This window comes from Agelaius tricolor, unplaced genomic scaffold (assembly GCF_023055355.1).
Source record: "Agelaius tricolor isolate 1412-34295 unplaced genomic scaffold, bAgeTri1.0.p SCAF_15, whole genome shotgun sequence".
NCBI lineage: Eukaryota > Metazoa > Chordata > Aves > Passeriformes > Icteridae > Agelaius > Agelaius tricolor.
The window spans coordinates 11,285,207-11,311,689 of NW_027269275.1; the positions used below are offsets into that span (position 1 = coordinate 11,285,207).

The 26,483-nt window shown below is 40.0% G+C and overlaps 1 protein-coding gene across 1 annotated transcript in view; it reads left to right on the top strand.

Moving 5' to 3' along the window:
- FTO (FTO alpha-ketoglutarate dependent dioxygenase) overlaps window positions 1-15,341 on the top strand; it is a 228,811-nt gene extending 213,470 nt beyond the window's left edge. Inside the window, exon 9 of the mRNA XM_071440403.1 lies at window positions 5,531-15,341. Within this exon, the coding sequence (XP_071296504.1) occupies window positions 5,531-5,684 (154 nt within the window). The 3' untranslated portion in view covers window positions 5,685-15,341. The remainder of the gene's footprint in view (window positions 1-5,530) is intronic.
- The last annotated feature ends 11,142 nt before the right edge of the window (window positions 15,342-26,483 follow it).

Here is a 26,483-nt window from a genome sequence, read left to right on the forward strand (position 1 = left end):
CTTTTCTCTAGATTGGCCTCAATAACTTTCAAAATGTCAGTTTGGGCATGAAAAATTCAAATTTTCTTGGTGATATAGTCATATAAAAATGGTATTTCAGTATATTTGTATTTTCTTCATCCTCTGTTTTCTCAGGAAATAGTCTTTAGGATGCAAACTAAAAAGGTTAATATCAGGTGAAGGATTTTTAATTATTAGCTTCCTTATGTTTTACAGAGTTTAAGCAAAGAGGTCAGAAAGTATTCCACCCTAACCCTTTGTCATGATGGAGCATTAGTCAACCCATTTTCTAAACACCCTTCAAAACACCTTTGGTGGAGCTCCAACTGAAATACTGATTCCATATAAGCTATTTCTTCTGAAATAAGATAAATCAGAAGTCAAGCTTTCAATATTTTTTGACTATAAGCAAGTTAAGTTCCAGCTCCTAATGTAGATCTCATGTCTTGTATTAATTCTCCAGAAAAAGCTCTGGGAGAGCATAGGACTGGTTTCCCTTGGTGATCCAGGCTGGAGTACTGTCTGTCTTGTATGTGCTCTGGCAACTCAGAGTGTCTTGAAATGACATGGGATTATCCTAACACTGAGGTTAGAGTAGCTACATGTGGTGTGCACAATAATTTTCCATGTGGAGTAATTGTTTGAGGGATGAGTATGAAAAAGTCCAAACCTAAAGCAAATCTCTATGTCCCAGGTACCTGTACTAGTAGGATTTGTGTTCCACAGCAGAGCTCTGTGTTGTAACATTAACAACCCATATTTGATCAGACCCATATGTGCAAAGTCATTGTGAGTTTTAAGAGTGGAAGATGGTGTCTAATGAAGTTGCTGCTGTTCCTCTTACTCAGAACAGCAGGCCCCCATGTTAGCAGAGCTGTGCCATTTTAAGCAATGTCAGTCTGGGTTTCAGGAATGCATTTGTCTTAGTCAAGTGATCCAAATGCTTTTTTTGCCTGGGCCATTGTTTTAAAAGTTACCCTGAAGTTTTGAATAACAGTACAGTAACACCTTTTTTCTAGCATGAATAGAGGGAGAAAATAGCTCCCCATATAAAACATAAAATTCCAGGAGTGCTGGAGTAAGCAGGTGTGGGTGAGTGTGCACTTTTGTACCAGCAGGGCAAACGTCCCATCCTCCCCTTCTGACCATGTCAGTGCATGGGGAAATCAGCCAGACCCATTTTCCTCATCTTACCCTATGAATTTCCATGTCATCTCCATTGGTCTTTGAAGTGCTGGGCACAGGTAACTGAATGAGTACCATCTCAGAAACAGGGCTGTTTATATCCTCTCCTCACTCCTAGCATGCCTGTGCAGTCTGAGCCACTGATTGACCCCTATTGATCTCATTTGACTGCACTTCTGTGGAGTAGACAAACAGTGCAAGAGAATCCAGGGACTCTAATTCACAGTACCTTATTTAGGTTTCTGGGCAATAATTCTTATTTGCATTAATCGCTTGCATTAATCACGCAGAACCCGAGGCTGCCTCTTGCCTTCTCTGCATTCCTGCCCCTGACAATGGAACAAAAAGGTATCTGCTCTGAAGAAAGAGTGGTTTAAGTATATTGACACTTGATGCTTAGTAGTTGCAAAACTTAACTGTTAGAAAAAAAAGACATTTTTTCAAATCAATGACTCACGCATTACTGTAAAATATATCGATTAAAAACAAAGCATAATGTTAGTCATTTAGTCAGTAGAGTGATGCAATACTGAAATAAATTTATCCCTTGACTTTTGCATTAACCTTTTATTGACTGCTTGCATACTCATAATTAACACACACTTTAGCTAGCTTGGTTAATTTTAGCATTGTGATCAGTATCCTCTAATGTAGATGACACCCTGATCATCAAAAACCAGTGCAGCCCAGGGAACCATGACCAGGCAAGTGTCTGTCTCAGTGGATGCACCCCTGCCCAGGGAGATACCAGCCACCTTCCAGGGAAGGCATCATCAGCTGTTATGCAAATAGTCAAACAGTCATACGAATGCTTGTCATCACTTAGTTGAACATATTAATAAATATTAATAAATATTGATGAGCAAAGTCCGCTTGTAAAAAACAGACAAAAAGGTTATGAAAAATCTGAGAACTTTAGAGGGTAGAGGTTGTGAGAACATGCTCTTCAACAGTAACTAAAAATGTGCTTTTTAAATTGAAACTGTCACAAGTCTTGATTGTTTTAGTAAGAAAGTAGGGACTATGGAGTTTTGTGCATTCTATAAACAAACAATTCTTTCTATAATATGTTATTGAAAACTTACTGTCAAGGTGTTGCAGCTAAATTGCTCTGAAATATATCACAGCAGTTTTCCTGTTCTCCTGCTGCAGATAAAGTATTGAAGGAATCTATTCTGTATATCAAAGTTTATGTGATTTCCACTCTTTATACAGTTTTTACATATAATATGCAGAGGTTAGTTCTATTTTCTTTTGGAGTTTTGACTCTAGTAACTCAAATAACAGTTTTAAATTGATATGGAATATTTTCATTAACTTACAATTGTAACTTTTCATACTTTCCCACTACCACCACAGCTCAATGTTTGCAGCCTTTTTTTGTTTTTTTTAATCAGGAGTTATTGTTGCTAACTCATTTTAACTGTCAGATACAAAGAATTTTAAATCATTCTGTGCAATCATTTAGATGCCTTTGATTGTTCTGCTTCAGTTTAAAATGTTGCTCTGCTTTTGGCAAGATCTTCAGCTCTGTTCCACTTCTACAAATTAAAGACCATTGTAGGAACAATTTATATGCTCCTCTAGAAAGGTCTGGTTTTTGCACCCTAGTTCTGAGTGAGAAGGGACATTTTTCACCATGTTCCAGATTGTGGGAGCTGTTCACATGGATTGCTTATTGAACTGCCAGGTGCAGCAGTGACTGCCTAGAACCAGCCCCATAGCTTTGAACATGAAAATCTTAAGCTGTCTTTGATGTCAGCAGATCCAGCACAGGGGTTGTAATTTTGGTCAAAATAGATGATTGAGAGATTATAAGAATGTATCATTCCCTGCTGTTCTTGCTAGTATGGAGCAAAGCTGTAGAAATCCAACAGAAGGAGGAAAGCACCATGGCATCACTGAACTTGGAGTGCTTTCCCTTTTTTGTATTTTTACAGCACATTGATGCATTTCTGTCTCCAGACTGGCACAGCAAGCTGAGGACCTGACACACTTGCATTCCTCTAGTCCCTCCCATGGAATATGCTGTGGTTAAAACCCCCCCAGCTGCCTGATCTCCTGGAAGCTCCGGGTTGTGGGGAGACCTCTCAGCAAAGGCTCTGCTGGTACAAATATAGAAAAGGGAAAGTAGCAAGCAGTGGCTCTTGGGCTGTCCAGGCACAGCATCACCATCACTGCCACCACATTTACAGCAACAAAAACACCCACATGTGAGGGAGAAGCTGGTCAGTCTGTTTCTGTGAGAGAGCAAGGGAAAAAAAGACATGAAAGGTAAAAAGAGGACTCTGAAATGCTGAGGAAGCTAAAGGTTGATATATCTTTTCTCTCAGTGAAAACTTTTATTAGATGTGGGAGAGAGAAAATGTTTATTATTATTATTATTAGCTGAGTTTTGCAGATCACATAACATGCCTGCAGTATTTACTGGCTGAGCTTTGTGATTTGTCATCTGCAATAATCATTACATGGTTAATTTATCCACTTTAAGATGGAAATGCTTAAACTGGAATGTCTTATACTACCCACCAAACTGAGTGTATTATTTTGTGCCAAGACAGAAAATAAAGCAAGCTTTTAGAAGCCTTATAGAGTTATGCTGTAATTAGTTTCAGCTTCCCCTGCATATTAATTTTCTCCTGTTCCTTTATATAATTTGGAAAATGTCTTCAGAACATGATGGCACAATCAGTTAAGTACCTCTCAGAACTCACACACTAAACTGCATTTGCTATAACAACTATTATAAAGCAGCCAGCAAAACAAATCCTCTGTTATTCTGTACAGTGCAGCTTATCAATGCAAACAGTTTAATATTTATGCTAAGAGGATTGTCACAAGTAGCTTCTGTTCCTTTAATTCTTGTTTTAAATAAATAATGAGAACATTTAAACACATTACTCTTCCCAGGGCCCTGAGGTCGGCTAATCTTATTATTTATGAAGTGATGTGCTACATAATAGTACTTAGTGCATGTTAACAGATGCTATTATCAGGGGCTGATGTGGAGAGCTGAAGATATATTGGAATGCTCTGTGTTAATACTGTCCTTGCAGTGTAATGTACGATGGATTGAGTGCCCAGGATGCTGGTGCAGCAATTAACCACCCACCAACATGGGTGTAAAGCTGAAGGATGTTTTCTCATGGGGATTACAATGCTATTAATAATTCCCAGGAGAAGAAGACATCTTTCATTTGGCAACAGTCTCTTCCAGAAGGTCAGTGGTGTGGACAAGGAAGTTGAGTGTGTCAGTACTCTTGGAGTTCATTCTGCTGAGGTGAAAGATGGATATATGTTTAAAACAGCTTTAAAGTTCTTACAAAAGTTATGTGCTTTATGGAAGACAAATTTTTAAAAATGTTATACAAGAGATAAAAGCGCATTTCTGCAATTTGGTTGTTATCTCTTTAAAGAGCTATATAGACCTGCAGTATGTACCAAAATTAGGGTAATTCTCAGCATTTTTCTTTTTTTCCCCATTGTAAATATAACTAATTAATCAGTAATGTGCAAATTTTTTGAGAGGAAGGGGAAAAAGGGGGGGAGAAATCCTCCTTGAGCTGTGACAATGTTTTTGATGTGGCATTTATTAGTCTAATCTTTAGAGATGTGATGGTTGCCACTTATAAAAACTTTCCTCTGCAGGCTGCAGTTCAGTTTAATATTATAATTAGACTTCACTAGTATTGATGAATAATCCATTTAATAAAAAACATTGTAATTTAAACATTTTCTCTGGGGACTAACATACACTAGCCTCTTAATTTAATTTTATTGAAGTTTTGCCCACCCATTCATCATTGGAAGTTGTTATTAACCTCCATTTCCATTTTTCTTTATAGAATTTTCTCTTTTTATATTGCCTTTTTCTGTGCTAAGCAGGTTGATACACTTGTAAATCTCCAGAATCTACAAAGCTAGTCTGGCTTCTTTAATGTTGTTTAATCTATCCCCCCTGACCCTAATGCAGTAAATTCAGTTTAATCTTTCTCAATAATCTAGTAATACATTGGAAACCAGCAAACATTTAAATCTGATAATGATTTAATCACATACTTTAAATAACAGCTGAGATAATGAAAAAATAATTCACCATATAAAGGAACACTAACTGAGTTTTCTCTGTGATTGGCTTTTTGAGAAATCCCTATAGAAAATACAAAGCCTACAACTGAAATCAACTTCACTGGAAATGTGCAATCCACTTGGTGTCAGAAGATGTCGTATTTCTTTTTTTTATCATCTTTCTCTCTAAATTAATGCTCAAATGTATCCTTGCTGAGTATTCAGTTTCTTGATACAGTTTTACTTAAGTGGTTTATCTGCTTACCTTTCTTTTCAGATGCCAGTCAGACGCAGCAGAGAGCTTGCCAGAGGACCAGAGACCAGAATGCCATCCCTTCTGGACAGATGATGATGAATGTAATATGCCTCTGCCATATGATCTAGAAGAAGTAATTGCTTATCTACAAAATCTTGTTCAATGGATAGAATAACAAGTGACCTTCCAGCCTAGAATTATTGATGCTGGTCATCTGGGGAGAAGCTTTGTTATCATAAATCTTTTAAGCTTTATGATTTCTTGATTGTGTGTTATTTTGTTTGTCAATGCAGATTTTACCAGTCTTTAAACAGTAGCTTAGTTACTGTCTCATAATAAAAAGGACCAGCCCCCAAATTTTACACAAGTGTGTGTTTTTTAAGGCATAAAGTCCAGAACACCAGCTTTAGTTCCCTCCTCCTCCACTCTATTTCCCATTGACCCTGCAGCCCAGGGATGTCTGTGTATCACAGACTCACAGAATGGGGCAGGTTGGAAGGGACCACAGTGGGTCACAGGGCCCAGCCTCCCTGCTCAAGCAGAATTCCCAGAGCGCAGGCACAGGGCTGTGTCCAGACAGTTCTGGAATGTTCCCTGGGAGGGAGACTCCACAGGCTCTGGCCAGGCTGTTCAGTGCTCGGGCCCTGCACAGCAGAGAACTCCTTGCTCATGTCCAGGTGGAGCTCCCTGGGCATCATTGCTGCCCCTTCCTCTGTCCCATTGCTGGGCACCAGGAGCAGAGCCTGGTCCATCCTCTGACACCTCCTGCAGATACTGACAGCCATTATTGTCCCCTCTCAGCCATCTCTTCTTGAGGCTGAGCAGGCCCAGCTCTGCCAGTGTTGACACATTGCCTTGGTATCTAAATTTCAGCTTCCATGAGTGCCTAGAGCTGCCTCTGGCCTGGCAGGTTGGAGCAACCCAAGGTGTAGCTCACACCTGTGGCAAAGCAGACTGCATGATCTGGGCATCCTAATGAGAGGCCAGCTTGGGGTGAGCCTGTTGGAGACCTTCAAAACAGAGCTGTGGATTCTCAGTCCAGTAACACAAAGGGGCAGGAGATGTTGGAGATGTTGGAGATATTCCTTTGTGCAGTGGCTCCTTCTCAGAGCATTTTTTCAGGTGAGGAATTCTGTGGGAGTATTCTAATAATCATCCCAAGACTTTATTACTGTTTTGCCTCATGGCAACAGAGTACTACTAAGAGAGATTTCTGATGTGAATCTGTACATCCTGGGCTCCCTGGAATCCAGAATTCAGTTCCTAACCATTGCTTTGTATCTGCATGTTCTGAATCCTATTCTGAGGTCAGGTTTCCCAGTACATTGCCTAAAGAAGTGATGGACCTAAGTAAGACCTTCCATTTAGGTTGTTTGGCTCTCTGAGAAACTGGATTTAGATTGTGTGATGTTGGGAATTGCAGCATCAAGTGAGATCTATGAGCACAAACCCAAAAACTATGAAAAAGGAAACTGTGATGTTTTGTAGTAACGTGCTATAAAAAGAACAATTCTATGTGGGATGATACAGGGTGCTCCTGAATGAGATAGAAAATTTTGTTTTGGTAAATTGCTATTTTATCTGAACGGGTTGGACTGGTGTCCAACATTGCCACAAAAAGCAGAAAATCATTATGGTGAAAAAGCACTCAGGCTGTATTACCAAAGAAGCCAGTAAGGTTCAGAGTTTGACATTGCCACCAAGAAATGAATATGACTCCTGTGTTAATGTGGTGTTTAAAGTCTCTGCTGAGGCTGAGCTCACCCAGAACACACCAGCTTCTGTACTGGCAAAGTTCTGTGTGTGTGGATGAGGCTTGTGCTCCTGAAAATTGTGCTTTTGACAGTATAACATATGCCAGACCTCCCTGGAGCTAAGGAAGCTGTGCCAGTAAAAATTCAGTTTTAGTGGTATAAAACTGTGTCCACACCTACCAGCTTTTGCCAGGACAATTATATCAAGTAGAGGCTGTACCTCATAAGACTTTAGGTAAAGCTGTGCCAGCAAAAGTATAAATACCTGAATCAAGTGTTTCCATCATAGTCCTGGGCTTCTGTGAAAACTTTTCGTTATCCTGTGGAATGTAAAGACTCTCTGAAGAATAAGTTATTGCTTAAACTAGGTTTGATAATATTACCATGATCCACACATTTATCTGTTGTCTCTTGTGCCATAGATTTCATAACATTTGGAAATACTGCTATGGGCATAGCTTTCTCTTCCCTGCACTAGTTAAAGCTGGCTTTACCAGTGGCACATTTGGATTAGTGCCACACAAAACACTGTTTACTTTGGAGATCGCTCAGAGAAAAGCTAGCAGAAGATGTGGGAATTCTGCTTTTGAAAAGGCAGTTCTCAGAAACAGATATTGCTTTGGAAATGAGCAATATGAATTCAGACAAGCTAATGTTGTAACAGTGTTAGCACAATGTTTACGGGGACTGTTTATTTATGCTGTTATGTTATGATTACTTTGTGTTTAATTAAGCACTGCTAAAATCCATGGGGATCACAGTATTGAAAGAAATCTGACCACCACAAAGGGGAGAGAAGGCACATCAATGATGTAGTTTGTAGCTGAAGTGGAGGCAAAGCTATTAAAAATGATTGGCAAATAATTATTTCCAGCAGCAGTAAAAATAAAACCAAACCAAAACAATCCCAAACCTATTAGGAGACTGCTGGCAGTAATAACAGAATTTTTAGAATACATGTTCCCAGGTCTTGCCTATGTTTGAAGATTTAAGGTAGTGAATGAGCTGAACTAGTATTGGTCTCAGTGCAGTCAGATCCCACTTATCTGAGCCATGTTTAGCAAGGATATGGACAAATGAATACCTTTGGAATAAGACTGCCAAAATACCAATAATCAAGTGGTTTAGGGCTCGGTGTTGCATTCCAGTCTTGCATCATCCAAATCAGTATAACCTGGTTGTTTTCAGTTGAAATGCAGAAGTATGAGAAGATTTCATATCTCCAAAGCCCACAGGAGTTGACAGCAATAACATGAGTAAGGTGGTGGAACTATTTGAAGCACAGAGTAATGCCAAAGGGTACCCCAAAAGGAGAACACAGTTAAAAGTAAATATATATTAAAAAAACCTGAGAGATCAACTATAAATTATTGCTGTGTTTAGATTATGTGTTAGAAGCTGACAAATACTTTGAAGATTTCTTTATTTTATTCAAGTAGTTATAATTTAGCTTGTTTAAATGATTTTTTAGCAATCCATTTATATTCCAGCATTAGATAACCCATTTCCTTTTTGAAAGAGCTGGAAGACAGAGCCTCTAATTAATGTTCTACGTACAGCAATTGTTTGCCAAGCCTGGATGCTTTAGAAGCATGAGGACCAAGGTCAAGTTTTTTCAAGGAAGAGGTGAGAGCATAAATTAACTTCTGACATTAAATTCAGTGGCTCTTTTAAAATGGTGAAGTTCACGATTTTGCTTACATTTACTTTTCATCAGCCTGGACTGAAATGAGGTAAAATAGTTCGCTTGCACATGTGTGTCAGGCTAAATGGATTGCAGAAGATACAGATCTGTTTGCCTGTCTGCACTTGCCTTTAGACAATATTCATCAATTTTACAAAAGCTACTGACTAAACATGGAACCAGTACAAATGAAATGCTCAAGGCAAGGGCTTTCTTTTATAAATCTGATACAGAGTTGGTTTTACACTGATAGAAAGAAAATGTTGGCAGAAAATGAAAAACTTCTATTGTTTCTGTAATTTGGGGGATGAAAGATACAGACTGTTTTTAAGTATTTGATAGAAAACTGCTGTGTTATGCAATGTAATTAGAGATGTTTTTATAATGCTTTGTTCATATCCGTGTATATGAAAATATTTTATCCCATAGGTCCTTTCTTCTGCTGAAAAGGTTATGTAAATAAATAAAATTAATCTCAATACAGTAGATTTTAAAGGCATAATACTTATGTTCTAAGCTTTACAACAGGTTCTGATTATTTAAAGGGTAAATAAGAATGCCATGAGTAATCACTGACTGAAAACTATGCAGGATGGGTAACATGCACCATAACAAATATCCAGATCAGTTGTCTTATTATCATCTGAATATGGTTTTAGGTTCACTGGTAGTGGTACAACATGAAATATAAAATCATGCTGGATTACTTAATGTAGAGGGGCAGATTCAGGGATTCCATTCATGTCGTAGCACAGAAATCAAAAATATTATTAAAATCCATCATGAAAGGTGATTAAAATATAGTAGTGTGTAAAGAGCTGGCATTGCTCCTTTCTCAGTTACAGCAGTGCTGTTCCATTAGTCCTGTGCCATGCAGTGGAGTTTGGGCTGTTGGATATTGAACCAGGCCAGGCTTAGGCTTGTGTCTAAACTGGGCTGAGAGCAGGGCCAGAGAGACGAGGTGGGATGCACAGGAGACCCAAGGGATGTGATTTTTCAAGGCCACAGCTTCATTAGCTGGACTCATATGGGAGTCATTGAGCTCAAAGTTGTACAGTGCAGGTCAGGATCTCTCCCTTAATTGTTACCACCTGGTGCAAAGTTAATGTTGGCTCCCTAAACCCCTCCCTGGCCCTGACAGCCAGTCCTCAGCTTTCTGCTGGGAGCTGACCACTCTCAGCTCACACCAGGATTACAGAGTTGGGAAGAATGGTTGTTCCACTGTAGCAACAGGGATGAGAAACTCTCATCCCCAGCTTCAGCCTCCACCTCTGTCCTGCTACAGCTCCACAGAGTAAGTACCTCCAAACATTCTGCTTCTCATCTGAGATTCAGGTTGCTGCAGCTCATCTTCTGTCCTGTCCCACCAGGACAGAGATCTGACACAGGGAAGGGCCAGGCAAGAAGAATTCTGTTTGCATGAGGTTCCTCATCAAAACCAGACACCCACTGCACTCCCCATAAGAGTGAAAAGTTCAGGAGTGCAATAATCTGCCTTTAGAGGGTGGGAGCTGCTAGAAAGTGATGAAGGACTCTGGCCAAACCACCAGCATTTGTTGTTCTGTAGGACATCCTGCCCTGTCCTTCTCACCCCAGCTGTGCAGGCAGAGGCAATCCTGAACAGAGCCTCTGTTCTCTGTCCTGTCCAAAGTGACTCCTCACCTTCAATGTGGCTGGGCTTGCACCTTCATTTACATTCATCTGTCCCCTTCATTTTAGCCTGAGGGCATTCATTGAACAAGAGAAGATAATTTATACAATTACAAAAAGATTGTACATAGAAAGGCTACAGAACTGGCTGAATAACATGTAAAATAAAAGCCAAGAAATAACCAATAAAATTACCACATTAAAATGCTGATATTTAAGCATGAGCACTTCACATATCATGGGAACTCCTGTTTCTCTTCTTGTTGCTTAGGAGATAACATTCATAATCCAAAAGGATGTATTATGCTTTGGTTTACATCCTTTAAATCTCCACTGGTTTTACAGGGCTTGTCCATGATGATCAAGAATTTGGTCACAAAAGTTGTTCTCCTCCCCCTCCCTATCGTCGAATACTTGCTTTCATGCCAACACATCTTGGTCTGATTAGTCCCCTTGATTACAGGCTAAAGTAAAAAGTCAGGTGTATAAGATTCCCATTATCCTTTATTCCACTGCCTCTAAGAACAGGTCAGATAGAGCTATTTCAGTGAAAATGTGAACAATCAACTTCTGTTTACCATTAACCTTCAGTTTTCTTTTCTAAAAATCAAATCAGGGCTTGGTAGGCAGTTATTTTCATACATGTCCCTTGATCAGTGGAACAATCTGTCAAAAGCCATTAAAGCCTCTATTAGGTTGAATTGCATTCAAAGTTAAGCTCTCCAATCATTTGAAGGACTGTGATGATTGCTTTTAATATAGTATACATTGATTTCTCTCTTGGAATAGCAATATAACTTTGAAACTAAGCATGTATGACTTGAGCATTTTGCTCTCCAGTATGTCTTGAGAAGCTTTGTTTCTTGTGGAAGATGAATGTCTACATTTGAAAAAACAAATGCAGTGAAATCACCTCTTTATTGTCACAAGTTTTTAGCTTTTCCTAGTTCATTGTAACCCTCAAGGTGTAACATATGAAATACGAAGAAATTTTCCAGGGTCCCTTTCCTCAACAGCTTCACTGATTTATCTAATTGTACTGATATTGTAAAAGTGGCTCTTTATCTTAAAATATCAGGATGCTTTACACAGAGAAACTGAGGCAGAGGTCAAAAGTGCAGCTGGGATCTGAGTTCCAGCACTGGAGTGAGTGTTACGTAACCCTCTGTCACTGGCACATCTCTGTCAGAAATCAGCTCAGCTTACAGAGTAAAGATGCTCTCATAGGTCTTGTTGTCCTCCAAAGTTATAGCTGAAAGTTGAGCTGGAATCTGTCCTATTCGTGTCATATTTAGCACAATATTTAATTGCATAACATACAATAATACATCTCATATAATAGAGACCTTTCAGACCTCCTAAGGTTTGATTAAAATTTTCCAGTCAATCTTTTAGTTACATTCCAAGTCCCTGAGCTCTCAATGGGTAAGACAGATTTTATTGGAATTAAGTGATTCCATGGAGAATATGCAGTGTATAATATGATGCAATATAATACTATCCCCACTCTTCTAGATCTATTTTAAGTCTTTCCACTGCATGCCCCACAGGGTGGTACAGATGCTGTATTAGGAAACTCTTAAGAAAATACCCTGCTGGTATTTGTGCTGTTTTTACCAAGGTGAAGATGAGTTGCTGAAGCAAAATGGAATGCTGGTTATGCACCTGTTAGCACTTTGGTCTGGTACTTATTTGGTAGTCTGGTAGTACTTTACTGAGAGCACTGTGTTACTAGCTATTTTGATGAACATCCTAATAAATTATTATCCAACATCAAAGAATTCCACAATTCTTTTATTGCTGTTCTTTCTCTTCTATTGACTGATGGCCCTTCTTTCCCTATTTTCTCAGTATTTACAGTAATGTTATGAACAAGTTTTGTTCATTGTTAGGCTGATGTGACCTTTAAGTGAAAAAACTTTAGAATTATCTATCAGATATTTCCTGAAGTACATTTCTTTTCAAACCAATTCATTAGGTTAATTTGACTATTTTTTCATTTGCTACTGCTACTTTTTATTAAGACCTATTTATAGAACTCTGCAAGATACACAGTGATACATAAGTTTGTGTTATGTATTTACTAATTTACTGACATTTATCAAATCAACTGCTTAAAGAATCTGTTTGTCTGTCATTTGCCTTTCAGAAGGTGTTAGTTCATGTTTTCAATACCTCATAGTTGCAGTGCATGGAATTTCAGGTGCATAGGTGACAAAATTGGTTTCTATAAGCTCTCTATACGCCAAATAGTGAGAGATAAACTTCATCAAAGCAGCACACTCAAAGATGCTGAGTCTACTCCTCAGCAGATTGATGGTGAGGAGTTTGTTTTTATTCTTGAATTGATAGAATTAGGTACTGGTTATATTGCAAATCTTCTAGTAAGGAAGGCAGAATAATTTCTGTGCCTTTGGTAAGACATATCATAAATGAGTCTGACTGACTTCTACTCTCTGTAATAGTGTTTCCTTCAGAAAAAAAATATGGCTCTGCTAGGTTTAGAACGCATTCTTCTGGCAGAGCAGCCTTATGCTTCCCATGTCTGACACAAGCTGTTACATGATGTGAGTGGTAGGAGCTCAGTGCCCACCACCACCCATCAGCCTGTTTGTGTATAAACTGTTTGTTCCATGTTTGCTGCAGTAGAGCTTGCAATTTAGAACATGTGTAGTCATTAACAAGGCAGTGTCAAAGAAATGTGTCTTATACATAGACTGGGAGGTAGTGAGGTTTGGGATGTCCATTGTTTCTGAACAGTTTCTTTTCACAGGTTTATATTCATCCACGTCAGATTTTGTGTAGGGTTCTGTTATGTCAGAGGAACAGTCATTAGGTGTCTCTTTCCCAGTGAAAGCTGTGTCCATGCTATCCCAGATTAGAGGGGAGAGCAAGGCAAGGACTGGTACTGCAGATTCCCTGTGATGCTCTGGCAGGAGCCACTGTAGAGAGCAGCAGTGATTTGATGTGCCCATGGCCACGTGGCTGAGGTTCTCTGCAGTGTTCTGTAATTCCTGGAGTTCCCTTAAGGCCAAAGGCTGTGTGTGCAAATTGTTCTGCATTAGCAGATTCCAGCCAAGAGGTGATGGAAACTTGAATAAAATTGGCCAGGATGGAATGGAGTCTCCAAGTAAAACAGTTGACAGAGAGCATTATTAACAGACACTCCAGCTCAGAGTCAGCAAGGCATCCAAGAGATGAGAAATTTGATTTCTTAGCCTAGGACATTATTTCCTTGGCTTTAGAAAAGGTTTAATTGATTTAAGTAAAAGCTGTGTGGTGACCCATTTGCAAAACCAGGGTTAGTCTGAAACATTTCTTACAATCCATTGTGATATATCTTATACATGTCTAGAAAGACCAAGATGAGTGTCCCTGGGATCTAGAGTGCCTTGAGCTGTTCCTTTTTCCCCCTCTTTTTACTCTCTTTTTTCCTTAACTTTTCCTAAAATTAGGTAAAACACATGGCAGTAGTGACTTTTCAGAAAGAAAGAAGATGCAATAATCAGGGCCTTTTCTGGAGGGACACAAGCACAAGGAGAGTCAAGAACAGCATCTTCTGTGGGGGTGAAGGTGCTCTCCCAGCATCTCCATTCAGGAGCAACTGCTCTTAACTGAGGCAGACACTAATCAGGATTCAGTGTTTGTTGAATTTTGAATTTTACCCTAATTCCATTCTTTCTATAGGAAATCTGTCATGAGAACTTAAATTCTCCTTGAGGAGACAGACTTGTTGTCTTTTCACCATAGTCTCTTGCACCCCGTTACCCACAGTCTTTACCCTGAAAATGGTGCAAATATCTTAAGGTTATACACTCTGCTATAGCTGAAAGATATTCTTTTCATTTGGTGTGAGACTTCATTTCTGATCTAAAATGTCTCAAGTTATATTGCTGAAGTTGCAGATGTGCAATTTGTCTGTCAGCCAGTGTCTGTATTTTGTGGTCATACAATCATTGTTCAAAGTGAGTTTTTGCTGAACATTTTTAAAAGTGTTCAGTTTTTATTAAAAGAACCATCATCTCAAACCAGAAGAATCACACTGAGTTTGTACATAGGTAAAAAGAAGTAAAGAAAGCTTGTATTACTCTGGATTCTTGCTTTTTCAGTGGGTCCAGAGTATGATTTTAGAGTTTGTAACTGAATCAGCTTATCTGCTAAAGACATATGTGCAAGTTTTCATCTAATCTATATGATGCCTTCTTTGCACAATTATGCTTCATTTCATTTCAGACATTTCATGGTCTGTATGAAACTTGCTGTATAATTATCACTAAGATTTTAGAACTAACATCACTTCATTAATTAGATTTCTGTTACCCTATTCCTAGTTGCATGTTAATTATTAGGGTGAAAATAAAGGGTGCTTTTCATAAGCTTTCATATTTTCTGTTTACAAGTATTTTGCTAACATCTAATAAACTTAATGGCCTCTAACAACAAGAGGAAGTGAAATCCTCCCTAGCAAGTTCATAGCTTTTCAATGTATCTCATGGCTTTATGGTATGTCAAACTGTAGGAATGTAAAAGTGGTTTAAGGAGCTGTTGCTGGGTTCAACTAGCTGCAGAAACTTATAAGTTATTTTTGTTTCTCCTCTATTGCTTAACCTCTAGGGCCTAAGTCTGTGCTACTTGATAAAGCAGTCATTCAGGAACTTGAAACTATACAAGCTTTGATAGACTTAGAACAAGATCTTGTATTAAACATATATTTTAAAAATAAAATTTCAAATCTGGAAATCGATCATGGCTTGACCTGTATATACTGGGGAGCTCACTGTTCCTTACTTTCTTTGCTTTACTGATATTATTAGATCTGTTGTTCTTTTACCAGAACTCCCAACTGATAGAAGAAAAATCAATGAAGAGCAAAGCATATTGGACAACAGCACTTTCATTAGAGTCAGGGCCACAACTGACTAACTAAGACTAAGTTATGACATTTCCACTTTTAAAGGTTGCAAATGCTCATATTATGCATTTTCAGGTATTCTCAGGGGGCCAGAGTCAAATATGCATTAAGCAAGCTTGGAATAGAGCCGTTTTCAAAAAAAAAATTCAATATAACACACAGATTTTTTTTGTACATGCCAATATGAGGATTATAAATCATAAGGAATTTTCTCCAATGCTTTTTTAAAAAACATAGCATACATCCAAAGTTACACTTCCCAGAATTTTATATTTGTCTGCATACCCTTAAATCCCCTCATTTCAATGAACTGCTGGACACAGTGATCTCCCAGGTGCCTGTTGCAGTGTGCATTCAGCCCTTGCCTGGTACAGAGCAGGATGCAAAGGGATCTCTGAGGATGCCTCCCCTCCACACAGCATTGCCTGAGCTAGCTCAGGATTGAGGATGCTCAGAGGTCTGCAGTTCAAACACACATCTGCCCAGCTAATGGGGTCAGAACATCTCCTTCCAATAATGGATTGGTTCTCTCTAGGGTAAAGTGCCTCTAAGAGAAATTGAGAGGAGATCCATCCTTAAATAAGATTTGATGCAGCCCAGGAGAATGACAATTACATCTTTTGCTAACACTGTTTCTAAGGCAAAGTCATGCCTTGTAGGAAACAGGATGATGGAGTACTGGGGAGATTTTTGTAGTGTAATGCCAAGTAGAAATGTCCATGCTAGAGAAAAGTTCTGTGAGAGAGAAAACGAAACTCATCTAAGGGGCTGTTCTGTTGCAGACAGTGAGAAACATCCCTGTATGGATCACCCTAGTAAAGTCTGGGCTATTTTCTTCTTGGACTAAGTGCAGCTGGTGACAGCAGCAGATATTTTTGTGCAACAGATGAAAAACACAAGAGCCACTCCTGGGGTTGCAGTCCAGGGACCCAGCTGAGATGTACAGTAAAAGAGGCACTCAGAAGGGGCTCCCAAAATCGAGTTAGAGCTGCAATTAGAATTCAGAATTCATCCATAGCTGGATGGTTCTTTGCTGTGTCCCATGGCACAGGGCTCAGCTGAGGGGCTGGGGTAGGGCTGGGCAGGGGTGATTTCATTGGAGACAGTGAATTGTGTCTACATCTGAGCTTTCTCCCTCTCATGCTCACACATATTATTTCCCCACACTGTGCACACTCTAGCAGCAAACCTGCCCCAGAGTCACCAGCACAGGGAGGACACCATGGCTGGGCAGGGACAGGAGATCCCAGCAGTTAAAAGGCATTAGAGCCACCACTGAGCTCATGTGTGTCTGAACAAAAGCAGGGTGAGTTTGTTTGCCCCTCTATTCCCAGATTACTGATTCACAGAAAGGCATTTTCAACCATTATTCTTAAACTCAAATCCTGATTTTCATGGCAGGTCTGTGGCTGAAATACAAATTGGAGGTGGGGGCTGTAGCTGAGATTTTGCCTGTCTCTAACCACTTAATTTTCTATTTTGTAATTCCACAGCCTTCTGCACATGTCAGTTTTAGATGCAAGATGTAGCAGTAGGCTCTCCAGTCATTGATCCTGACTTAACTGATGTCAATCATCCATTTTGGACACTTGCATAATCCTCCTGGCCCAGACTCCTACATCAGCACTGGCTTGTCAAAAGTTCAAGTTGCATGGCAGCTCCTGAACCCCTTCAGAAGTGGCTGCAGCCCCTGCTCTCACCTTCCTGCTGTCACCCACTGTGGGAGAGGGCACAGCTCTCCCTCTTCCCCTCCTGGTCCCCTTCCCAGCTTTTTCCTAGGTACTTGCACTCACTGCTGGCCTTGACCCAGTGATGAGAGAACCTCTTCTTGAAGGAGCATATCTCAGTGGTAGTGATGAGGCACTGGAATAGGCTGCCCAGAGAAGCTGGGAATGTCCCAGCACTGGAAGTGTTTGAGGCCAGTTTGGGTGGGATCTTGGGGAAGGTGTCCCTGCCCAGTGCAGGGGTTGGAACATCTCTGAGGTCTCTTCCAAAGCAGCCATTCTGTGGTTTTTATTCAGCTGCCTCTGCTCACTGTGGGAGCTCCCCTGTGATTGCTGATGGCACTCAGCTCCCCTGGTGTGCTGCCTGCCCTCACCTGCTCTCTGGGGGACACCTGCTGACTCCACCTACACCTGTGTCCTGGCCCCTTTTCCCCCTGGTATTTTCTCAGTTTATTTGGCTCCAGCTCGTGGTTCTGGCAGCAGCAGGGTGGTGGGGCAGGGGAGGGGCAGGCAGGGCCTGTTGCTGGCACATCCCCTTTGCATCAGTTCAGCCCTCAGCTGGCAGTAGGAGTGAAAGGACATCTCGACATCAAGGCAGTCTTTGTGAGATGGTTTGACACAACGTGGCACAATGAACTGCAGATAATCTTTTATGCCTTTATTTTCCTCTTTGAGAACAAACACGTAGTTCCTTGTTAGTGGTTAATAAAGAGGAACAGAAAACTCTCCAGCTATAAATTCAAAAGTTTGTATTCTGTGGCCAGGGAGGGAGTTAAATGTACAGGTATAAAATGGAGCCATAAAATGGTTACAAAGAGCTGCATAAGCAAATGAATCTGTATGTGGCTCTTTATCCCTCAGAGCCCCAAAAAAGAACAAAAAGGGGGTGATCTGAAAGTAGTTGCAGGCTGGGATTTCAGCATACCTGTGGAGTGCCTGCCCTGCCTCTGCCCATCTGCCAGGGCCACTTGTGTTGTAGCTCTGTAGCCTCCATCCTCTGTTCCCTGGGTGTTGCCAGGGGTAAACATCAGTGCTTGCTTCCCAGGACAGCCTCTGATTGCCCCCAGTCACCACCTGAGCAGTGGATGGGCACTGCTGAACACTGTTCCTAATTCTGCACTCCTTCCTAATTCTCATTTACTGTGTGTACCTTTCAGAGCCTCACGGGGCAAAAGATAAAGGAATACAAGTTCCTGCAGTGTAAATAAAAATCCCAGTGCTAAGGAGCAATCCTGAAATGTACTGCAGGATTTTCTATTATTTAGAAACACTGTAAATCATTATTTTATGGAGAAGTAAAATATGTAAAAACATTTCTGTATAGTTCTTTTCTAAATCTAAGACAGAAGCTTTTGCCCCATTTTTTAAAGCAACCATTTAATAAAGTCTGACACTTAGCAATGTTTTGAAATAATTTTTGCTGCTCTGCCAGCAGTTAGCTTTGCTGTGAATCTCTAAAGACAAATCCATCTACAGTGAATCTAGCAAAATTCAGCTCCGTGTTGTATGTCAGGGTTGAGGACTACTTGTCAGCTCTGGCACTGTCAGATTTTATCTTTAAATATGACAGGCAATTTGTTCAGGGAGCACTTCTGAATGACAAGATATAGTGGTGTTGTAAAACATGGCACCTGTGTGGTATGCCCTGCCTCTGTGGACATCAGAGGCTATTGTTTCCTTTGCTATTAGACAGCCACAGTCACACAATAAGGTGTGTAAAATGTTCACAGAAACCTTTTAAATAGAGTAGCAGGAAAGTAGATACCCTGCGGTCATTTAAGTCAGGCCATTTATCATTTTATCTTATAAAACACAGCATTGGCTAAAATGTGATGTAAAGAGAAAAGCAAACGCTCTGCTGAGCAGTGTCAGTGCAAGGCAAGGGTTTGAGCCAGGCTGTAATAAAAGAGGGTTATCTTTAAAGTGAAATGCAATAGAAAAATTAGGATTTTAACTCCTTCCCAGTCAGACAGCTTGCAAGAGCCATGCAGAGGGCTGCTATTGGCATCTGGGATGAATTTGGTCCCACTGGATACGTAGGGATAGGATGGGTTTGGTATTTAGAAAGATGCAGAATATGTACAAACAGATCCCTCATTAGGAAGGACTTGGCACAGTTTAAATATACCTTTTTTGTTTCTTATTATGAAAAGAAATCAAGTAATTTCTTTTTACCTTGGTGTAAAGAACTACTTTAAAGGAAATTCTCTAGATGAAGCAGGGTGGTAGCCTGTGCTGTTTCTTTTTTTGGCAGACAAAACTATCTGTCATGTTTACTCTTAGTATGATTTCCCCATCTTCAGTAGAAGAAAATAATACTTTTATTTTTAAAGTGGCATAACTGTGTTCAGAAATTTATAAATTCTCCTCAGATATTTTTATCTTTTTTTTTCCTTTTTTACATACAAGGTTGAAATTTTAGAACCACTGGGAAAATGAGCATTCATCTTATCTAAGCAAAGATTTTTTTTTATGATTAGCTCCATATTCTGAGATGCTTTCCATAAATGAAAGAATAGCAAGAAGCATCTCCAGAGGGTTAATCGTTCCACCTGCCTTTGGTATTTATTTCATGTTAGCATGGACTGTCACTGAAGAATTCTATCTCTTCTCATTGACTCTGGAGAGAGATGAGGCAACTTGCTTGTGTAACTTTCAGCTAAATTTGGCTGAGGAAAGTCATCTTTAGTCACCTAAATCCCTTGATTTCTCCCTGACATAGCAGCCCAGATAGATCACAAAGGTGTTTTCAAGAATGTTTGCCTTCTCCTTGTTCACCAACATTTGACCATCTGTGATACAGCTTCATAATGGAAACTAATTCAAAGGGCTTTTAAAAACAAGGAGAAGGATTTTTTTGTAATTAGTGGTGATGGATGACTGGTATGGTCACACAGAGCAACATAAATCTTTGTGCCATGCCCAGTGCTAAAAAGCAGACAAACTCTGGCCAGGGAACTCAGGTACTTAAGCAAGGGAAGTCATACAGGGAAAGGGGTTTAGACCTCATGTCCATTAGGAGGGCAGACAAACACCCAGTGAAGTAATTTTGCCTGCCCATCATTGAATAATGTACTCTGAAAGGAAGGGCTGCACTTCAGCTCCACCCTCCTCAAGCAAGTGGCCTTGCCAGCAGTTTAGAGAGAATGCAAAAGTCAGAAAGGAAAAACCCCTCAAACACCAATGAAGAGCTACATGCATCCAAATAACTGCCCCAAATCAGAATAACTGATAAAAACTGCCCCAAATCAGAATAACTGATAATAACTGCCCCAAATCAGAAGCAGCTGTGAGTAATTATCAGTTATCTACTACTGGGTTTTCTTGAGGAATGAGATATAAAATACTTCATATATATTTCAAATGCTGTGTATTTACTGGGGTGTATGTTATAGAGCTGTATAAGAAGTACTAGCATCAAGGAGTAAGGTCTTTTATTTAAAGGTCAAAATTGAAAATTTGGGATACAAGTGAACTGAACAGCAGTGAAAAAATACATAGACATCTCACAAACTGTGTGCCAGTGTATAATCTTTTGCTGCTACAGCAATTTCTCCTCTTAAATACTTTCATTTGAATATTGCTATTACAGGAAACCTGAGATGTGCCAGGTAGGAAGGAGTAGTTAATCATATTATGCACTCTACAAATGGTGAACATGTTTTATTAGTTTCTTCTATAGATAAAATTAAGTGATATCTGGGAAATGTCAGCAATAAAGTTATTTTGGGGTATTTTTTTGCTGTAGTAGTCTCCTTGTGTCCTCAATTTGCCTTTTCTAAGCCATGAAGGTGGTTATCATATAAGCTGGGCTTAGGTAGGAATCAAAATAATGGCATCAAATAGACAGGAACAGATTTCTTTGTTAGGGAAAACTGCAATTTATTGATGCACAAAAGGCCACCCCTCTGTAGGCCCAAACCACAATGGAGATGATTATCCACAGCTGGAGCTAGTCTGAGATGTCAGGAAATGGGAGCACAGGTGCAAAAGCTTCATTTATTTCCCAGCTGCCCAGGAGAAATGTTTGAGTCTGTAGCACAGAAGGGAGCTGGAAATGAGATGGGGAGGAGCTCAAGGAGCCTGGAAGAAGCTGATGGATGTGCCTGAAAGCAGAAAGGTAAGTGGGAGTGTTCCTCCATGGTTCTGAGTTTAATATGGTGTTTTGCACAAAGTCTTGCCTTTGGTAGAGTAACTAATTGAATGTGTTCTGTGATTAATAGAGAGATTAAATTCAGGTATGGACACTTTTCATCAGGACTCCTCCATCTGTAGGAGCAAGGCTTTGTACCCTTGGCTGGGGAGCTCTGTTTACTCTGGTGCTTTTTAACTCTGTTGAATTTATGGCCAGCTTTAATCAAATATGAAATAAAAATACAAGTCTCAGGGACTGAAGTCCTGAAATTGTTTTGTGAAGTTTGGAATGAGGCAAAACGGGAGTTACAGACAGTAGTGTCCCTTCTGAGGAGGAACCAGCAGGACATGCCCATCACTGTCCCCCTGCTCAGTCAGCCCCAGCAAGGGCTGTGTCCTGTTAGAGGAAACCCCAAACACCAGGGAGACAGCAGAACTGCTGTGCTGAGGGCACAGGGGCAGGATTTTGGTGACAAAGAATTTGAATTTATGGGAAATTAGTCTTCGTTAGTTCTGCTGTTCACACAACCTCTTTCTGGTAAACCTGAGAAAACCAGGGCTTTCTCTGTTTTACACTAATAAAACTAGGGTAATGTTATTTAAAATGCTTTGGCTGTACAACAGTTTCCTATAAGCTTCCAGCAATTACCCACAATGGATGCACATTCTTAACTCATGTTTGATTTTAATAGTCAGTGTGGCACTGAGTAGAATTGGATTGGGCATTGAGCTTCTCAGTCCCAAACCACCAGTGCACTTGGGGGTATATTTAGATTTAAATTGCATGATTTTCAATTGGGAAAATGTGTAAGTACTTTGCTGGATCCAAGCTGGGGCTTGGTATCTCAGTTTTGTAACTTTTTGAGCAGAGGTTTTTCATAAGAATAAATAATTTCACGTGGTTTCCTAAAGAAGTGTGTTTGCAATTGTGCTATGTGCTCAGACAAGGACTGATTTAAACCAAAATGAATTGAATGACAGAATAAGTTTCTGGTGGTTTTATGAGAATGGAAGAGAGGCATTATTAATGCCTGTAAGGGAAAGGCTGTTTTAGGACCCTCAGTCCTACCAGAAATCAGCTCACCCACACAGGTGTGACATTATGAGCCTGAACTCATAGCAAGTGGGAATTCATGGGTATTGTGCCTCAGGGAGCTGCCTGTGGCTTTTACTGTGATAAAGCTGTGAAGGCAAACACTGTATTCACAACAACTGTTCAGCATCTTTCACCCAAAATGAGGATCTTTTTCTTGTTAAGGGACACGTGTGGCAGGCTGCACATTAATGCAGAGCTTAGTGTTATCCAGAAGCATCCCAGGAACCTCTGTGGCTCTGCAGGTACTGAAGGCTCCTGTGCCTGCTGGCCACAGCCTTCCTCCCCTCTTCACCTTCCTGAACAAGGGGAACACTGCAAGGAAAAGTGACCCAGGCATGCCAATGTGAGTGTTAGGATGAAGAACAAATAGCTTGTCAAGCAGCAGTATTGTCTGAGGTAAGCAAAGGGTCATGGACTTATTTGGAGAGGGAAAGACTTTTAGGGTTGAGTCCACCAGTATCCCCAGTACTGTCAAGCCCACTGCTAACCCATGTCATTAAATTCCACATCCACAGAGCTTTTAAATACCTACAGGGATGGTGATTCCATCACTTCCCTGGGCAACCTGTTTCTCCTTATTCCTACAAAAAGTTGGCAATTACATTGCATCTTTATTTTATTTTGCTTTTTTAAAAAATCAACTGGATATCAATCTACAATCAATAAAGAAAGTTGCCTATAGGCAATTCTACCTTCAAATCTACTCCATGGATCAGCTGCTGGTAATCTACACAGTCAATAAGACACATTTCAAAAGTGAGGTTTTTCTCCCAAAAGGCAAAACTGCTCTAATTTACAGCTGGATATGAACTGGGTGAACAGTATACACCTGAAATAAATGTAATTTCCAATTTACAAGAAACTCTGGTGAAAGATTAGATCTGATCTTCTCTCTATGCAAGTAATCTATGGATATTTATATAATGATAACTGGAGAGCACAAATTGCTTTGGTTTTTCCTTTTGGGTATCTTTTTCATTTGTTTGTTTAGCAAAACCTGCAGGGGAAACTCGAACAGCTATAATTACAGTCACAGTTACAAGTTGTGGGGTCTGTAGATAATAAGCTACAAGGCATTTTTATTGTGCTCTTTTATTATTATTTGGTTAAAGAATGCTTTTTTTTCCCAAGACAATCCATCTGTATTTTGTAGGAAGGAGAATCAAAGCAATAGCTGTCAAATATCAGTGAGATAGCAGATTTACAAATTAATCCCATTGCTTTGTATTTCCACAAAGGTTGAAATCTATAACTGGTGCTAGAAACTATAATTAACTTATTAGAAATACTCAGGCAGCTAGGTGTGCAAAATGGCAGCAGGTGTGTAATATCATTAGAAATACCCTGTATTAAAAGCACCTCGGAGTTTTATCCCTTTAGTTTCATGCTACCAGCTGCCAATTTGATTGGTTAAGTAGTTTTGGGCCATGCAATACTCTTTCTTTTGGATTGATGTGTTTATTACTTTTTATGACAGGGGATCCCAAGGCAGATGTTCAATAAAGAAACAAGCTGCTACAGACCAGAGTAAAGAGATAGGTGGTGTAGATGCAGGAAATTGGGAAAGTTATCATATGCGCTAAGTTGTTATTGAAGATTTTGCTCCCAGCATTTGTAGCAGTTGTGTTATATGCTCTTCCACAGACAGTAATCTAACAGGGAATTATTGAAAGCCAAGTGCCAAGATTTCAAATTGCACTGTGTGATGTGGAGCTGCTGCTCGAGCAGGGAGCTGGAGGTTTGAAATGATAAAGACGTGGCTGTGCCGTTTTTGGGGCTGTGTGGGAACAGTGAGAGCTGCTGGGCTCGTGCAGAGCCTTTTCTCACTGAGACACAGCTGAAGGTCTGATTTTCCTTTGCACCTTGTGCAATCATTGGTGAAATCATTTACATTAGCACAAAGGGAGCGTAAATTGTTACTGGGAAGGAATCTTGCTCAGAACTTGAATAAAGGGTGAACAAATTATGGTTGTATAGACCTGGATGAGCAAATTATGGTTGCATTGCATAGATCTGGATCAACCAAAGCCAAATTCTGCTGTGTCTTCACCAGTAAAAATACATGCTCATCATATTTAAGTGAATGGGAACATATAGGTGGACACATAGGCTTGGATACAACCAAAAAAAGAGACAGGTTTTTCATTCCTATAACTGTTTTCCACTTGGTTTGTTCTGCTTAGTGCTAAGAGGGAGAGAAAATACAAGTCTCATGGCTTTTAGAAACTTCTGAACACTCCTGTAGGGGAAAAGCAAATATTTTCTAGAGAGGCTTCTTGGCATAAACCATTTATTTTTCAGTATTTTAAGAGGAAGCAATAGACTGTGATTGACATAAAAATTTTCTCTTTAATTGATTTAGTATATTTTGCTGGTTTTGTGACTTTAATTTAATCTATTACAACCAGATATGAGAAGAGCTAATAATTCATGAGAGATGTTATTTTCTAATTAGGTTTTTATGAATGCCCCTAAAGCTTCTGCCCAGAAGTGGAAGCTGGCCAAAAAATTTGAATTATATTGAGAGCAAACTGTTCTGCTCTGTCCATAATCTTTAATGTGCTGCTTTCTTTTGGTTTCTTGATGCATTAGCATCATCCCTGAAATAATATTTATTATTTCAAATAATATTTGTGTTTGGAAGGGATGAGTATCTCATTGCTTCTTTCACCACCTCTGAGACCCTTGCTATCCTACTCCTGCAATCTCCTCTTGGCTTTCTGAGGCTCAGCTCTTCAAACTGCACTGGGCACAAAGTGCTGCCCTTGCTCTTCACACAGGAGGGTGTGACTTGTGCCATCCCAAACCTCCCCACTCCTGTGTGTGTGTCAATAGTCTCTTGAAACCTCCCTCCTTTGGTTCTAGGGCTGTATCTTTCCATACCCTCTGCCTTTTCCTGCTGTTTGTGATTTACCAGGTGTGGCTACCAGGGAGAAAAAGGAGATGTGTAATGGGCGCTTGCTGTCTGCAGGGAGAAAAGCTGTTCCAATTGAGACAGCCCTGTGGTCTGCAGCACTTCTCATGGTCTGAAATGGCCAATTTCCTGGGCTGAGCCAAGTTTTCCAGGTCTCATCTCAGCTATTCCATCCTCTTCTAAGCTATTGAAGCCTTAAGGAGGGAAGAAAAAGAAGTTATCAAATTTAGGCTATTTAGACTATTTGTCAGAGCAGTCTTACCAACAAATTCCAGATGTTGCTCTGGATTTCTGATGGTTGCAGTTCAGTTGGCAGGAGGCACCAAGACAGGTCAGGGAAGGCTGAGTGGGATCAGCTGAGAGAAATGCCAGGGATGTGTTAAACGTGTGAGGCAGAAAAGAGACTGTGACAATGGAGCTGTGTTAGAGCAGGGGCTGAACATAAAACTCAAGAGTACTTTCAGTAACAGGATGTGTCTTGATGCACAAACAAAGGCAGCAAGAGAGACAATGCAGACCTTGGGAGCTGAGGAACATGGGAAAGGGGAATCATGCTAAAAAGCAATATGAGCTGTTGTGGGAAGTGACGTTTTAAAAACAAACCACAGTGGTTGCTGTATTGTACAAACCTAATAAGACATAGTGAAAAATATTGGATTTATTTTTACAAGTTAAAAGTGACCTTGTTGGCCTTATGAATGGATTCACTTCTCACAGTACCTCTTAAGGGCATTAGGGTTATGACTAACTCATAAAAATAAATCCAATATTTTCCCCTTGGCCATGTCATATCCAATGCTGGAATTCAGCTGTGAGAACTGGTGGGGCTCCGACTTTCATTTAGTTTGACCTCCTATTATGAGAAGGACCTGGCTCTCAATCCTGGTGGGCTGCAGCATAGTTCCAACATGGTTATATTGCATACAGAGTGGAAACAGAAAGCATCCAAGAAGGCCTGGAAATAGAGGGTCATGCAACACAACATGTAACTGAAAAGAACATGTGAAAGGAATAAGTGTTTCAAATACAGATGGGTTTTCTGCCTTTCCTGTTTTTCATTTGACCAGCATAACAGATGGAGGCAGGACTGTCAGTTTGGTCCTACA